Genomic DNA, 17508 nt, shown 5'->3' on the forward strand with positions numbered 1-17508 from the left:
CAGCTCTCTATTCTCCTGTGTGTGTGCGCACACGTGTGTGTGTGTATATACACATAGGTTGATGAGGAATCTGGTCATGCCTCAGAAACCATAATAAAGTTTTTATTTATTAGTCACAAGTAGACTTACATTCACTGCAATGAAGTTACTGTGAAAATCCCCCAGTTGCTGCCTGTTTGGGTATGCTGTGGGAGAGTTTAGCATGGCCAGTCCACCTAACCTGGACTGTGGGAAGAATCCGGAGTACCCGGAGGAAACACAAACAGACACTGGGAGAACGTGCAAACTCCACACAGACAGTGACCCAAGCCGAGAATCGAACCTGGGTCCCTGGCGTTGAGGCAGCAGTGCCAACCACTGTGTCACCATGCCGATCCAGTGGAGATGTAATTTGCAGATTTAGTTGCTCTGGTCCAGACTCACCATAAGCAGAAGCTCTCGATGATTGTTCAAAGATTCAAATTTCATAACAACTTTCGGAAAGCAGCTAAATTGGTAACTAACCTTGTGGCAGAATTATGCCAGCTTTCAGAACACTTGGAGCAGTTTTATAAGATATGCTCAGAGGCTGGTCTGCATTACCAAGGACAGCATTCAGCACCAGTTGTTGGAGAAGCCACATTGACTTTTAATAAGACTCTAGAAATTCCGCAGGGCGTGGAAATGGCTGCCAGTAAAGCTAAATTATTCAGAGGCTCAGGCAATGAAAGACTCTCGAGAGAGAGAGAGGGAGGGGGGGGGCACTGATAGGCCCCAGAAGGAGGGCACCAAAAGACCATTTTATTGCAGTGAGAAGTCCCTTGAAAGTTTTAGCATAACCCACAAGCAAATGATAAATCTGCAATCAGTCAGAAAGTAAGACCAACTACAGCAGAAGTAAGAGTGAAGATAACAAAAACATTGGACGAAAAATGTGGAAGTAGTTAGGAAATCTGCTGGGTGCAGTGAGAAACAGTGGAACATTCACCAGCAAGTAGTGAATGAACTGGAGTTAGAATGTGTAAGTGTGAATAAACCCTTTTTAACATTTAGTGAAAAAGCACAAGCAGACTCAGCAACAGAGGTCATAGCACAGAATTCCTACAGTACAGGAGGAGGCCATTGGGCCCATCAAGTCTGCAATAACAACAATCCCACCTTATCCCCGTAACCCCACGTATTTACCCTAATCCCCTGAAACTAGGGTCATTTTAGCATGGTCAATCAACCTAACCTGCACATCTTTGGAACAAAGAACAAAAGCAGCCTGGGAAACAGGCCCTTTGGCCCAACGAGCCCGCACTGCCATTTTAACATTACCAGTCCCCCCTCCACCCATGACCCTTATCTATGCTTATGGCATTTCACATTGAGGGAAAACTAATTTAGGGACAATTTATTACCTCCAATCAGCCTAATAGCACATTTTTGGGGGTGGGAGGAAACCGGAGCACCCGGAGAAAACCCACGCAAGCACGGGGAGAATGCGCAAACTCCCACAGACACTAGCCCAAATCCATGTGTCTGCACAGCAAACAGTGATAGTCACTGAGTTGTCGTGTTGCCCAGCATCTGGTCCAGTTTAAGCGTACACTAACAACGTGAAGTACTAAGCTATTCTCGAACATCCAAGAGCAGCCCCTGTATGACCCATCGCGTGTATGCCCCTCGTTGGACAACAAGGTGGACGACTTAAAACCTGTGAATTAAAAGAGAAAAACATTAGTATCATTCCACATCCTTATACATTACCAGGGACGTCCCAAGGCCACTGAACCTTATTTAAAAAAAACTATATCCTTCCGTCTCCAACCCACTCATGTGCCTGTCTAAGTAACTCTTAAACAACTCCAGCGTGCCTGCCTCCACCACCTTGCTTGGCAGAGCATTCCATACCCCCACTACCCTCTGTGTGAAAACCTCCCTCTAACACCCGTGTTATACCTCTCCCCCCTCATCCTAAGCCCATGGCCCCTCATACTGTGCGTTTCTAACATAGGAGAAAGCTCACCACTGTTTACTCTATCTATACCCTTCATAATCTTATATACCTCTATTAGATCTCCCTTCAGTCGCCGTCTTTCAAGGGAAAACAGCCCCAATTTGCCCAATCTTTCCTCATAACCAAGCCCTTCAATACCAGGCAGCATCCTGGTAAACCATCTCTGCACTCTCTCCAGGGTCTCCACGTCTTTCTGGTAGTAAGGCGACCAGAACTGGACGCAGTAGTCCAAATGTGGCCTAACCAACGTTCTATACAACTGCAACATCAGACTCCAGCTCTTATACTCTATACCCCTTCCTATAAAGACTGATATAGCGTAAGCTTTCTTCACAGCCTTCTCCACTTGTACTGCCACCTTCAAAGACTTGTGCACTTGCACCCCCAGGTCCCGCTGCGTTTCTATACTCTTTATAGGTCTACCCTTTGTTGTATAACTCCCCCCTACATTATTTCGGCCAAAATGCATCACCTCACATTTATCAGGGTTGAACTCCATTTGCCATATATCTTCCCAATATACCAGCCTATCTGTATCCCGTTGTATTGCCAGACACTACTCCTCACTGCCCGCCAATCCAGCCATCTTAGTGTCATCTGCAAATTTGCTGATCACACCACTTACTCCCTCTTCCAAGTCATTTATATATACTACAAAAAGAAGAGGTCCCAGTACCGAGCCCTGCGGCGCACCACTAGTGACAGACCTCTAGCTAGAAAAGGACCCTTCCACTACTACTCTCTGTCTCCTCTTACCAAGCCAGTTATCAACCCATCTAGATACCTGGCCTTGTATTCTATGAGCCTTAATCTTTTCAACCAACCTACCATGAGGGACTTTGTCAAACGCCTTACTGAAATCCATATAGACAACATCAGTGGCTCGCCCTTCATCGACCGTTTTTGTCACCACCTCAAAAAATTCTACCAGATTCGTAAGGCAAGACTTCCCCTTTACAAAGCTATGCTGCATATCTCTAATTAGATCGCAACGCTCTAAGTGCTCATACATCCTATCCCTAAGAATCCTCTCCATCAACTTGCCTACCACTGACATCAAACTTAGCAGCCTATAGTTACCAGGGTTATCCCTCCTAGCCTTTTTAAACATCGGTACCACGTTCGCTATCCTCCAGTCCTCTGGGACCTTACCTGTGTCCAAAGAAGAGACAAAGATTTGCGTCAGAGGCCCAGCAATTTCATCTCTCGCCTCCCTAAGCAGCCTAGGACAAATGCCATCAGGCCCTGGAGATTTATCAGTTTTGATGCTACCTAAAAGCCTTCCCTCGTAATGGATAGTTCTTTCAATTGGTCTACAGCTCCCTCGAAGACTGTACCAGACATCAAGCCCCCTCTCCTTCGTGAATACCAACGCAAAGTATTCATTCAGGATCTCCCCCATTCCCTCGGGCTCTAAGCAGAATTCCCCTCCTCTGTCCCTGAGAGGACCGATTTTTCCTCTAGCCACCCTTTTGTTCCTGACATAGGAGTAAAACGCCTGTGGATTTTCCTTAATCCTACCTGCCACAGCCATTTCATGCCCCCTTTTTGCCCTCCTAACTCCCCTTTTGAGATCCTTCCTACTCTCTCTGTACTCCTCTAATGCTCTCTTCGTTCCCAGTTGCTTAGACCTAACATACGCCTTTCGTTTCTTCCTGACCAAGTCCTCAATGTGTCTAGTAATCCACGGTTCTCTAATCCTACCTTTCCCATCCTTCCTCTTAACCGGCTCATGTCTTTCCTGCAACCGTTTCAGTTTTCCCTTGAAAGACTCCCACATGCCTAATGTGGACTTGCCGTCCAACAGCCTATCCCAGTCTGTGTCCCTAAGCTCCTGCCTAATCCGGCTGTATCTAGCTTTCCACCAGTTTAGCACCCTCCCCTTAGGGCAGCACTCATTTTTTCCATTAGTATCCTAAAGTGTCACTGTTAGTCACATGTTCACCTATTGCAACCTCAACCACCTGACCCGGCTCATTACCCAGAAATAAATCCAGTATAGCCCCCTCTCCAGTAGGGCTCTCTACATACTGCTCCAAGGACCCTTCCAATACACATCTTACAAATTCCTCCCTGTCCGAACCCCCAGCTCTAGGCACCTTCCAATCCACCCCAGGGAGATTAAAATCTCCCACTACAACAACCCTGTTCTTCCTACACTTATCCAAAATGTCTCTACATATACCCTCTTCCACAGCCCGTGGGCTGTCAGACAGTCTGTAGTACACCCCTAGCATAGTAATCACTCCCTTCTTATTCCTCAGCTCCACCCACAGAGACTTAATTCCTAACCCCTCTATATTATCCTCCCTCTGCACTGCTGTGATGAGCTCCCTAACTAACAGCGCCACTCCCCCTCCTCTTTTCGACCCTCCTCTGTTGTGCCTAAAACACTTATACCCAGGTATATTGAGCTGCCAGTCCTGCCCTTCCTTTAAGCACGTCTCTGTCACTGCCACCACATCTAAATTCCTCGCAAACATTAAGGTCTTAAGTTCATCCGTCTTACCCGCCACACTCCTCGCATTAAAACAGATGCACTGAAGACCTACAGGCCCACGCGGATCCTCCTTTTCCTGGGAGATTTTCCTATCATCTAGACTTACCCTGTCACCCAACTCACTCCCAATCCCAGTGCCTACTGAGCTATCTGTCTCCTCCCCAGCCCCCCTCCATATTAATTTAAACCCTGCCGAAACACTAACCTCCCAGCTAAAATATTTGTGCCCTTCCCATTTAAATGTTCCCCATCCCACTTGTACAGGTGCCCTTCCCTCACAAAGACTTCCCAATGGTCTACAAAAGTAAAACCCTCTGTCCTGCACCAATCCTTCAGCCACACATTCAGCTGTAGGATCTCATTATCCTTAGCCCCGCTATTACTGGGCACTGGCAGCAGCCCAGAGAATGCCACCCTGGAGGCCCTGCACTTCAGCCTGGCCCCCAACTCCCTGAACTGCCTACGTATATCCCCCCGCTCTTCCTTCCTATATCCTTCTATGTGTACAATTACATCAGCCTGGGTCCCTTCGCCCTTCAAAATTCCCCCTACCCTCTCCGAAACACCCTGTATCCCTGCTCCAGGGAGGCAGACTACCGTCCTGGAGTCCCACTTTTGCCCACAAACCGCCTATCAATTCCTTTAACCCTCCCATCCCCCACCACTATTCACATCCAGCCCCCTTCCTTCCCTCTGAGGCATTCTGGTCTTCCTGTCTTGCCCTTTCTACCCCAGTTGTCGCCTTACCCCTGATGTTTTGGGAGACTACCTCTGGGGTGGTTTTAATACCATGGCTCCTCTTCTTTTTCCCCTTCCTGACAGTTAACCCACCCATTCCCCCGCCCCAAGGCTCTGGGATCTCCACATGACCGTGGTTCCTATCCATTATTGCCTCGTTCTCTGTGACTAAAAATAAATCTTCCAGACACAGCTCTAATTGCCTAACCTGGGCCCTCAAACGCTGCAACTCCAGACACCTGGTGCAGATGTGGACTTTCGGGAGACGCGTAGTCTCCAGGAACTCCCACATATTACACCTAATGTAGCTGACATATATCCCCAAGGACCCTGCCATTTACCTGACAACCCTTAGAGTTATGGACACAGAAATGGAAAACAGGAAAAAAATGGACCAGTAACTCACCGTGCCTAAGCCTGCTCTCGCCTAAGCCCTTACAGCACTCACTCTGCACCCACCTCACTCCGCTGCCCGCTCCCAACGCTGCGCTCTGTCTACTGCAGCCTTCTTTTTATACTCCCATGCTCCCTTCCCGACTGGCCCGTTGCCTAGCTCCCGCTACGGAAAGTGAAAACAAACAAAAACCCTGGAGTGTGGGAGGAAACCGGAGCAACTGGAGGAAACCCATGCAGCCACAGGGAGAATGTGCGGACTCCGCACAGACAGTGACCTAAGTTGAGAATCGAACCCAGGTTCCTGCCGCTGTGAGACAACAGTGTTAATCACTGCCACTGTGCCACCCCGTGGAACTCGAAAGCCAAGGAAATCCCATGCTATGGGTTTCGTGATTGGTGAGAGAACTGTTTCTTTCGGAGTGAAGTGCCTCCAGGATTTGATTCATGGTGCCTCATGTAGGGCATTCTGTGTCATCTAGTGCAAGAATAATCGTGCTGTTGAAGCAGAAGTTAGGGCAGGGCTAGTGTTTACCAGAGCTTTTATTGGGAATTCTCTAGCAATCCAATTGAATGATCGCACTACCAGCTGTGTGGAAAGCATGAATGAGCTGGAGAAATTGGCATTCTGCAGAGAGACAGGAACTGTCCAGTGTTTGAGGGCACTGTGGAGGATGCAGCAGTGGACAAATCCAAAGAGAGAACGCAACTGTTGAGCAAGTTAACAATTCAGAAGAATTGGCTAATTAAAAAAAAGGCAGGAAGAAATGGTGAATGTAGAAATAGAAGTGGTTTCAACTACATCAAAAGGAATGGGTCAGTTCTCTGAAAATATGCAAAGCATGGGAAGGGAGAGCTTGTTATCAAATGTTGGAAGGGAATGATGGATTCACCTTGGAAGCAACACAGAAATGGGTAAACTGAATGGATTGTTGAAGCAGAGCACTGGACTAAAGAATGATTGTGATTCTGTGTTGCCGAGGAAGTGACCCTGACAGACAAAAAAAACGGCAGTGGTTTAAAGAAGAACGTCAATGTAATCAGTGACTTGAGCGTTAAGCTGGTGCGAAATATCAGTTGGCTGGAAATTTCTTGCAAAAAGCTGGAAATCAAAGATGAAATGCTGGATTAAGAGTAGAACTAGCGCGTGCTGAGAAAGACCCTGAAGTTTCAGAAACTAGGAGTTATTGAACATAGAGGAATAATTATAAAGAATTAAAGCTTCAGAGAAGACATAAAAATGAGGTGACATGACTAACAACTAAAAAAAAAAGGTGGATAAGTTGACAAAATGAGGCCAAGAGAAAGGACAACTTGATGAGACAATGCAAAATAAAACTGAGTTGGAACAAATTCAGAAACAGGTTGCAGACTGTATTTGCTGCAGTGAACTCTGGGGCTGGCTAAAATTGTCAGTTTATCTGAAGGTACATCAGATGTAAATGAGTTATTAACACTTGGAGATGGAGCTGGAACAGGTTCAAGCCAAACTGCAACTGGTGAAGACAGAGTACAGGAGAAGGAAGCAGATGCTTGGAATAAAGGACAATTTAGGTCGAAGCAGAAAATTGGTTGATACGAAGATGAAAGGAAGAGATTGATAAATTAAGCCACTCAGCTGAAGATGTGCAGAGAGATCAAGACATCGAGGGTCTTTTTGTTTTGGGGGTACAGTGGCACAGTGATTAGCACTGCTGCCTCACAGCGCCAGGGACCCGGGTTCAATTCCCAGCTTGGGTCACTGACTGTGTGCAGCTTGCATGTTCTCCCCATGTCTGTGTGGGTTTCCTCTGGGTGCTTTGGTTTTCTCCCACAGTCTGAAAGATATGCTGGTTAGGTTGATTGGCCATGCTAAATTGCAGCTTACTGACTAGCTAGGGTAAATATGCGGAGTTATGGGGATAGGACCTGGGTGGGTTTGTGGTTGGTGGAGACTTGATAGACAGAATGGCCTCCTTCAGTACTGTAGGATTCTACAATTCAAAGCAGCAATTTGGGCAGAGCAGGGAATGGAGACTGCCAGAACAAGATTGCTGAAACGGTCACACTAATAGAAATGTTCACGAACCAATATTATAACCTGGTCAATGGAAAACATGTCAAATAGAAATGCTAGGAAGAAAAGAAACTTTATCATGACAAAAGTATCAGAAATAAAATACCATGACTATTTCCTTCAAGTGACAAGCCAAGATTGTGAAGGAGCTGTCAAGACATGAGACCGTGTTGTATTGTGATGATGGTACCAGCATGCATTGCAAAGTAAGATGCTTGATAAAGAAAAGGATCAGTAATGGATTGGAGAGTAATATCACACCCAGAGTAAAGCATGTAGTCGTCGGTCATCACACAGCCGAGGGTAGAACTCGGAAAGCACTGCTACACCAATATACAAATGTGTGCACAGTACTTATTTAAAGAGTGGGCTGAGTAAATTAAGATTGGAGATTGCATGAAAAAGTTAAAGGGTTAGCTATGTTGTGCATGTGGTGTCTCTTTCTCTTTAAGACTGTAAAGCAGAAGTGAGCCGCCTGACTTCAACCAATGTGACCCTAGCATGAGTGATCACCCAAAAGGGTGGAGTCCCCTCTCAGACAAAATGATCTATCAGCCATGTTGTTAACATTGTAAAAACTGGAGCTCAACAGCTGCCACTGCTGTGCCTAGTTTCCCTTTATCAATAATGCTAGAGTACCACAAAATAACAGATTGTTTCTGTGAAAGTTGAAGTTGTGAATGATGTGCAGAGTCTAAATTGTTTCCTGCATAACAATTAGCAGTCGGAAGCTCCTCATAATCTAGATTATATAGTGAGTGATAAACAGGACAGTATTAATGTTGAGTCCCTAGTTCCGTTGGGTTTGGAGAGTAAGTGGCCGACTTGATTGAAAGATATAAAATCCTGAGGAGTCCTGTCAGGGTTGATGTGGAGAGACTGTTTCCTCTTGTGGGAGAATCTAATACTAGGGGCCCCTGTTTTAAAAATAAGGGCTTGTGTATTTAGGACAGAAATAAGGAAAAATATTTTGAGTCATTGGAACTTTGCTTCCACTACCTTTTTGAGGAAGAGAGACTTTGAATATTTTTAAGGCAGAGCTATATAGATTCTTGACAAGCAAAAGGGTGAACATTTATCAGGAATAAGTGGAAATGTGAAATTGAGATTGCAATCAGTTCAGCCATACATGATCCTATTGAATGGCAGAGCAGGCTCAAGGGGTCGAATGACCATCTCCATTTCCGAATTCACATGTTTCATTAATCCTTTCTTTGATGTCTCCCATATTTCCTTTGAAAAGTATTTATTTTTTTTAAGTGGAGTGTGGACAGACGCTGAGCCCTAATGCCCTCTGCCACAGAATTGTGGGGTACGGAGTATTGCTGTTTGAGTAGGAAAGCTCAGCAGCAGTTTCTGTCTCCTGCATTGACACTCTATCCCCTTTCCCAAATAGTCTATGTCAGATGATGCTATCTGGATGCAGGTACATGGAACACAGAGGGAGGAAAAGGGTGAGTTTGCGTGAGATAATGTTGTGTCACAAAGGGTAGAAGCTTGAGGAAAAGCTAAGTGTTGAAAGGAGATGCTTTAAATAAGTGCTGAGTCAGTCAATAAAAGTGATGACACCTTTAATGTAACCCTTTCCTCTCCTGGTTGAATTCCTGATTTCACACAGTCCTGACGATTGGAGCCTTTCCTGCAGTTAATAAAATAACATGATGTGTGGTTTCTTCCAGCCTTGTCAGTTTGATTTTGCAGTTTTCTGCCCCAATCTCTTGGACGTAACACAGAACCGTAACGCTGGTAAGTTAATTCTGGTAAATCACTTCCTTTGAAGCATGGACTCTCTTTTAAAAGAAAAGTGTCATTTTATTGGCATGATGTGGAGATGCCGGTGTTGAACTGGGGTGTGCACAGTAAGAAGCCTCGCAACACCAGGTTAAAGTCCAACAGGTTTATTTGGAATCACGAGCTTTCGGAGCGGTGCTCCTTCATCAGGCGAGTGGGGAAGTAGGTTCACAAACAGGGCATAAGTAGACATAGTCACAATTGCAAGATAATGGTTGGAATGCAATTTTGTCTTTGCCTTTATATGCCCTGTTTGTGAATCCACCTCTCCACTCATCTGATGAAGGAGCAGCACTCTGAAAGCTCGTGACTCCAAATAAACCTGTTGGACTTTAACCTGGTCTTGTGAGGCTTCTTACTGTAACTTTACAGGGTTTCAGTTGACTGCTCAGTATGTCAGTGGTCTAATTAGAAACATATTGAACCTTAGAGCAGCGTTTCCCAAACCTCTCCGGCCACAGCTTTCCCAAGAGTACTGATGTCACCCCTGAGAAACATTTCTCCCCCCACCCCCAAACTCATCGAATCAGAGGCTGGCTTCCCAGTACCATGGCTGCCAGTAGACTGACTAGGGCACCTATCAGTAACCACTACTGTAAAATCTGAATTTGACTGGACAAGCTGGAAGACTTTGAACTTTTCTCAAATTTAAGATTGCTGGACTACTGCAGAACCCCAGGGTTCTGTGGAACCCAATTTGCGGAACACTGTCTTAGGACATTTGGAAGCCCCTGTGCCTGAGAGAATCAGCGAAAGATGGTAGACCAACGTGCAGACACATGGAAATATCTGACCTATCTTTTGAACAGAACATAGCTCACTTTGAGAAACAAATTGGCTGTGCTGACATCTGATTAATAAATACCCTTTGCCCCATGATGTCTGGTGCCATTTCATAGAGAGCTTCTTCAGTAACAAGAGGTGAAAGGTTATTGGGGTAAACGCAAGATTACAATTGGGTCAGCTGTGATATTGAATGGTGGAGTGGACTCAATGGGCTGAGTGGCCTACTTCTGCATCTAATTTGTACGTTCACATGAATGTGGGAAAGGTTTCTCGCCATCTTGCTTAAATAAGCAATCCCTTATTTTTAAATAGTGCCAATAATTCTAGATTCCGTGGAGTATAAGTACAGGCAGTTGGGCTGAATGATCTATTTGCGTGCTGTAAATATTATGAAAATAGAAAATGTACAATCTCACTGCACAGCGTGACTGGTGGGGGAAAAAAATCAAAACTGTCAGTGGCAGTGTAGTGTCGAGGCACTATTTTAGTAGTAGGACAATGCAGAGAAGTGGTTTCCAAATATTTTAGGTCTGGATTTTATTATTGACTCAAGTTTTGAATTGATTTGCAGCTGGAGCCACAAAAGTTTAAATTTTATGTTTAGCCTTGAGGTAAGCTTCAGTCGCCTTTTTAAAATCCTGGCATGAATTCCTAGTAACTGGTACAACCCATCAGTTTGGTCCAGTTGGTAGAATTCCCAACTCTTTAGTTTAGCGGCTTGTGGACTTGGAAGTTACTTGATTTGTGGTTATGGTATCAAGGTTGACAGCAGTTCATAATGAAATAGAATCAGATTATTGGAGGAGACGTTAAGCTGAAGTTGTGTCCTGTCAAATAACTGAAGTGCACACTACATTTCCCATGGTCCTGTTTAAAGAACAGGAACTTTGTTCCCAGTGTGTAACTCACCAGAATAAAATTAACTAGCCATCCATCACAATGCAATGCTCTGCATCTGACCAGTTTGTTACACGCGGTGTATGTGATGCCAGCATTGTGTCTTGATCTGCAAACTCTGATATCCTTTGTATAGAAAAATAGGACCAGGTTACTGATTTGGATGACCAGCCATGATCTTAATGATCATATGGGCGGCAAAGTGGCACAGTGATTAGCACTGCTGCTTCACAGCGCTAGGGTCCTGGGTTCAATTCCCATCTCAAGTCACTGTATGTGTGGGGTTTGCATGTTCTCCCAGTGTTTGTGTGGGTTTCCTCTGGGTGCTTCAGTTTCCTCCCACAGTCCAAAGATGTGCTGGTTAGGCGGATTGGCCGTGGTAAATTGCCCTTGGTGTCAGGTGGGATTAGCAGGGTAAATATATGGGGTTATGGGGATGGGGCCTGGTTGGGGTCATTATCAATGCAGGCTCGATGGGTCCCCTCCTCCATTGTAGGGATTCTGTGAATGTTGGAGCAGGCTCAAAGAGCTGAATGGGCTACTCCTGTTTTGTATGTTTTTATGAGCACAAAAGATTGGCAAGAGGAAAACTGTTGACTTAGGTTTGATACGCAAGACTTTGTTTTCACAGATCAGAAAAATTACACTGTGTCTCTGGAGAACATGTTGAGTCGTTGCCTTGACAACCATCATGCCTGGTGTAAACTTACAGAAGTGAAGCGTGACAATTTATGGAACCTACCAGGCAGCACCCTGGAGGACCCGACTGCATTGGTTAAGAAGGGTGATTTGGATGAGGAAATGCTACTGTTGCATAAATCGAAAGATGAGCAGATAGCCACTCGTGCTCTCGTCTTCCCTTGTATCAACAATGCCCTGCAATGGATAACACAAGGACGCGACCCTGACCTCCAGCTCACGGTGGCTAATCCTCTCAATTTACATCTGGCAGGAGCTGCAACACTGAAGGAAGCTGCCACCATACAGGTCCTGATCACAGGAAGCCTTCATCTTGTGGGCGGGTGCCTGAAACTTCTTGACCAGTCCTTGTCTCAGTAAAAACTGCATCCCTCCCTCCCCTGACCTTGCTGTAAGGATTAGGTGAGGTAGGGGATTGGTTTCTGGGTCTGCAAAGTTATTTGCTGTACCCAGCTATGTTCTAATGCCAAGTATCTTGACATAAAAGTTGTGTTGACTGAGTGGAATCTTGCCTTTCACTTTGTTAGGAGATAGTGGATAATCCCAGAACATGGATTTTTCAGGAACGTTTTGCGAGTAAAGTGTAGATTTGGCTTTTAAGCCTAATAGTGAGTATTGGTTAAATTTTTGCACATTAATTATTTTTTAAGAAGTCTTAATTTTTATGGGTCTTAAACAAACAAACTGGAAAGTAAGCTGGGTGCAGTTTGGTGAAATGGGACGTTTCCCTTTGTAATCATAAAAACCCTACAGTGCAGAAGGAGGCCTTCTGGCCCATTGAGCCTGCACCAACAGCAATCCCACCCAGGCCCAATCTGCATAATCCCACCTATTTACCCCACTAACCTCTCTAACCTATGCACCCTGGGATACTGGGGGACAATTTACCACGGCCAATGTACCTAACGCGCGCATCTTTGTGGAGTGCGGGAGGAAACCGGAGCACCCGGAGGAACCCATGCAGACATGGGGAGAATGTGCAAACTCACAGGCAGTGACTGAAGCCGGGAATTGAACTTGGGTCCCTAGAGCTGTGAGGCAGCAGTGCTAACCACTGTGGCGCCCTTTTAAAGAAAAGAAATCCACTTTGTAATCATAGAAACCCTTTGTCACTGTTATGGCTGAGAATAGAGCATACTTGAAACAGCTTGACCTCTGATCTTCCTACCTGCCTTTCGTTCTAAGGAGTGCAGCAGCAATTGGAAGTCAATATGTGAGGGAGTTACAGTGCTTCCCTGTGCACTTTGTGTCTGTGCTTTTCCACTTTTATTTCAAACATATCCAAAAGAAAACATTTTGTAAAAAAATCAAAATCAGTGAAAAGTCACCCAGCACAATGTGAAGAAATTAACAAACACTGCCTGTCAGTTAAGGTTCAGGGTGAGTGAGTAATAGCTCTTATTGACAGTCTTAACGGCATCTTCCATATAAAATGGAGTTTGGTCACTGCTGGATAAAGTCAATGGTGCACAAAGGGCAGCACAAAGGTTAGCACTGCTGCCTCACAGCGCCAGGGACCTGGGTTTGATTCAGGCCTCAGGTCATTGTCTGTGTGGAGTTTGTACGTTCTCCCCGTGTCCGTGTGCGTTTCTTCCGGGTGCTCCGCTTTCCTCCCACAGTCCAAAGATGTGCGGGTAAGGTTGATTGGCCATGCTAAATTACCCCTTGGTGTCCAAAGATGTGCGGGTAAGGTTGATTGGCCATGCTAAATTACCCCTTGGTGTCCAAAGATGTGTAGATTAGGATGATTAGCAGGATAAATACATAGAGTTATGGGGATGGGGCCTGGGTAGGATGCTGTGTTAGAGTCAGTGCAGACTTGATGGGCCGAATGGCCTCCTGCACTATGGATTTGATGAGAGCTGGATGGGCAGGAGACGACCCACAGTCTGGTGCCATTTGTAGCAGTTTCACCTGCAAGGACCTGTGGAGCTAGGATCAGAAAAACAGTCAACCTGCAGAGATGATGCTTGAAGCCAGGGCAAAGATATTTGCACAGTCTTCCCCATCACTACAAAGATGAGCAGGCTCTTGATTGTGGAAGTAAATCTGTCCTTACGGTTCTTATCGCACTAACCTGTAGGAAGGATACTATATTTTAAAATTTCTTCTAGTTCCAACCTATCCATAAACTAAGAGGCTAACTGAAGAGAATCCCAGCCTGATGTTTAGCTGATTAGTCCTGTGCTTAGCACCATATGAAACAGAAACATGGGTAAAGACCGCCTGGTCGATCAGCCTGTCCCACGGTTATATTGCCTTCCGTATCAAGAGAAAAACACATGAGATTCATTTCTCTTGGACATAAGTGGGGGGAAAAATCAAAAACTAAGATAACTAGGCAGAAATATTTCTTGCCATTGTGTAGTCAGCAGGGCACCAAGGCTCCTTCAACAGTACCTTCCAAACCTGCGATCTCAGATATCTGGAAACACCAGCATGTTCCCCTACAAACCACACATCAGTCTGACTTAAAAATGTATCACTGTTTGTTCAAAGTCACTGGTTCAAAATCCTGGAACTCCCTCCCTAACAGCACTGTGGGTGTACCTACGTCACAGGGATTGCAGCGCGTTCAGAAAAGTGGCTCACCACCACCTTCTCAAGGGCTATTGGGGATGGGCAGTAAATGCTGCACCAGCCAGTGATGCCAACATCCCACAAACAAATAAAATGGGTTCCCACAATGCTGCAGAATGTAGACATGTGAACCTGACGTGGAACACCAATGTCTGTAAGTGGTTCGAGAGCAAGATTGAAGGGGTGATTTGAAGACAAGTCACCAAGGATTGCTCTTGTGCACCATCTAGTGGTTAGCCATAAAGTAGCATCGCTGGGACCCTGAAGTGATTACCTTGGATCTTTCATTGTGATAATGTTGCAGAGCTTACATGATCTGTTTTTTTTAAAAGAATGTTTTTAAATGAAGAGCCAAAGTTTACATGTACTTAAACAAGACCATCGTTCCCTTTTGTGAAATTGCATGTTCCCAGCCCAAAACATCTTGAGACAGAGCAAGCTGTTCAAAGACTGTGTACTGGCAGTGCCAAGCATTATCTTTTGGTTATTGCATAGCTCATTAATGATTGCTTTGTTTTTTTATTCCATGTTTGTTTTGTATTTTAACAAGAACCTCTTATTCAGATTGTGTTTTCAGGAAGTTTTAGTTTTCACTTCGCTAAGGTGGATTGGTGATGCTAATTTGCCCCTTAGTACCCAAAGATGTCAAGGTTAGGTAGATCGGCCATGGTAAATGCACAGGGTTAAGGGGATACGGAAGGGAGGTGGGCCTGGGTAAAATGCTCTTTTGGAGAGTTGGTGTAAACCAATGAGCCAAATGGCCTATTTCTGCACTGTAGGGATTCTATTAGAGTAATTTTGTGCAAGTTCCCATCTCTGATTCCTTCCAGTGTGACTGTTGATAGTCACACTGGGGATTCAACAAGCGAAGGCCCATATCACAAAAACTGTGAAAAACAGGAGACATCTGGTGGAGGAACTGCCATTCATATTGTAGCCAGCTGTCATGTAGCCTTGAGTTGGGGCTCCAAGACATTCCAGTGATTTGAGAATAATAACATTAATGGAATGGTAAAGTCAGGAAAATTTCCATGCAGTTGATGACCTGATCTCCAGAATAAGTAGCTTTGTGGATACTTTAATCATATAAGTAGACTGTATAAAACGTCTGGCTGTAACCGGCTGCTGAAGAGAGATGTCACTTCTTTCTAAAGACAAGCAGCTTTAGTAAGTGATTTTAAGTAGTGATCGTTTCCTGTTTATTTGAACAATTTAAGGGCAGCTGTCAAACTCCTAATTCACTTCGTGGGAAATCAGCACCAATTTTATGCTGAATTAGATCTGGAACTGCTGTGAGTGATCTGACGGATTCACTCAGAATGGATGATGTTCAACCCTATGTCCTTTCTGTGAGTACAAAGTCTGATCAAACAATTCTAAGCCGCATTGCCATTACTTTTCCATATAACATGCACCAGTTACAAGGAAAACAAAGTGTCTCATAACTAGATTATACGTGTTCTTTTTTGTTTGAAGATAATCCATTAATTCAACTTCTCACATGTAACATCAAACATTTGGTAATTTGCACAAAGCTGATTCACATTAGATCTGTTGGATTAAATGCTGTAATTTTTAATTGCCAAGAAAAAAAATTAAGCCACAGTTAGTGGTTTTCCTGATCAGCTACACTGCTTCAAATTTCCACACCTGGCTATTTTTCTGCTTTGTTGCTTTTTATACTTCAAAACTGGGAACAACCTTTGAGTAAATATTTTTGGTGCCTTGAAGAGTTTTTTTTAAAGTGATATGAATTGAATGATGCCCGTGAAAAGCTCGCACAAGATCTCTATCACGGGGGCCCTCTCTGAATGATCATCATGCAAGAATGGAGAATGGTGGTGGGAGACAACGAGTAATCTTAAATGCTGTAAGCATTTCCTCTTTTTAAAAAGTATTACATGTCAGTTAAGACCAATAGTTTTCCTCTTTAAGAATCTAGCGGGCAGGATTGTTGCCTTCTGATTTCTTATACATTTCTTTCTTTTTGAAATTTGGAGCAGCAGCATTGAGAATTTCAGAAAATTCTGCCCAGTGGGTTTCTAACAGAAGATTTTTAATTTATTTTTGCATTTTTACTTTAAGTAATAACTTGATTTTCTACTGACAGTTGATCCAAATGAATCAACAAGATTAATGAATTATCAGATTGATAACTTAAAAAGATGCCTGTAAAATAACTAGTTTGAACAATTTCAAACAACTGAAAAAGTAACTCAATTTATTGCAAAGTTTTAACAATTTTGCTGTAAGTTATGTTGGTTTATTGTACTATTTGTAAAATGTGCATTAAAGTACTTTTTTTTCCATGTTGCCTCCATGCAAATCAGTGCATGTTGATTTGAATTCAGTGGATCTTTACCACAAGAATATTTGAAAAGGAATTGACAGCTGTGGTCCTGGGTTTCCTTCCCATCTGCAGCACTCACTGTTTTTGCTTTCACAAAATTACAAAAACACCCATTTTGTTCCTGTCTTGCTTACCTGCTGGTTTCCTCAATCTTTTTGGCAGTTGTAACAAGCTGCTCCCCACAAGCCCCATGATGTGTAACCATTCAACTAATGGTTCTCTAAGTAGTAACTTGCTGCATTTATGTCACTGTCGTACTCTAGAAAGGTGTGTCTACATAATGCAGACACAATTGCTCCTTTAATCACCTGATTCAGGTATGATTGCACAATTTGAGAACTTTGACATGCCCCTTCATCCAAGGAAAAACTTGACATAACTGATTTGTACCTATTCCAGTTTTGCTCTGAGGCATGCACTAAGCCTGCATTCTGTCTCGCTTCCCCTACCCCAAGTGCTACAGTCAGGGTGACAAGTGGATGGCACTGCTGCCTCTCAGTGCCAGGGACCCAGGTTCGATTCCTGGCCAGTGTGGTGTTTGCACGTTCTCTCTATGTGTGGATTTCCTCTGAGTGCTCTGGTTTCCTCCTACGTTCCGAAAGACTTGCAGGTTAGGTGCATTGGCCATGCTAAATTCTCCCCCAGTGTTCTGAACAGGTGCCAGAGTGTGGCGACTAGGGGATTTTCATAGTAACGTCTGCACTATGAACGTACGCCTACTTGTGACAAACAAATAA

General features: G+C 44.3%; 1 protein-coding gene across 2 annotated transcripts in view; it reads left to right on the forward strand.

Moving 5' to 3' along the window:
- The window catches only part of fpgs (folylpolyglutamate synthase), a 54365-nt gene extending 37635 nt beyond the window's left edge, over positions 1–16730 (forward strand). For both annotated transcript variants that reach the window (XM_080212413.1, XM_080212414.1), the window contains exons 15-16: positions 9348–9414; positions 11774–16730. In XM_080212413.1, coding sequence (XP_080068539.1) covers positions 9348–9414; positions 11774–12201 — 495 coding nt within the window. In that variant the 3' untranslated portion in view covers positions 12202–16730. The remainder of the gene's footprint in view (positions 1–9347; positions 9415–11773) is intronic.
- The last annotated feature ends 778 nt before the right edge of the window (positions 16731–17508 follow it).

The sequence above is a fragment of the Carcharhinus amblyrhynchos genome, chromosome 25 (assembly GCF_965287045.1).
Source record: "Carcharhinus amblyrhynchos chromosome 25, sCarAmb.v2.hapA, whole genome shotgun sequence".
Lineage (NCBI taxonomy): Eukaryota > Metazoa > Chordata > Chondrichthyes > Carcharhiniformes > Carcharhinidae > Carcharhinus > Carcharhinus amblyrhynchos.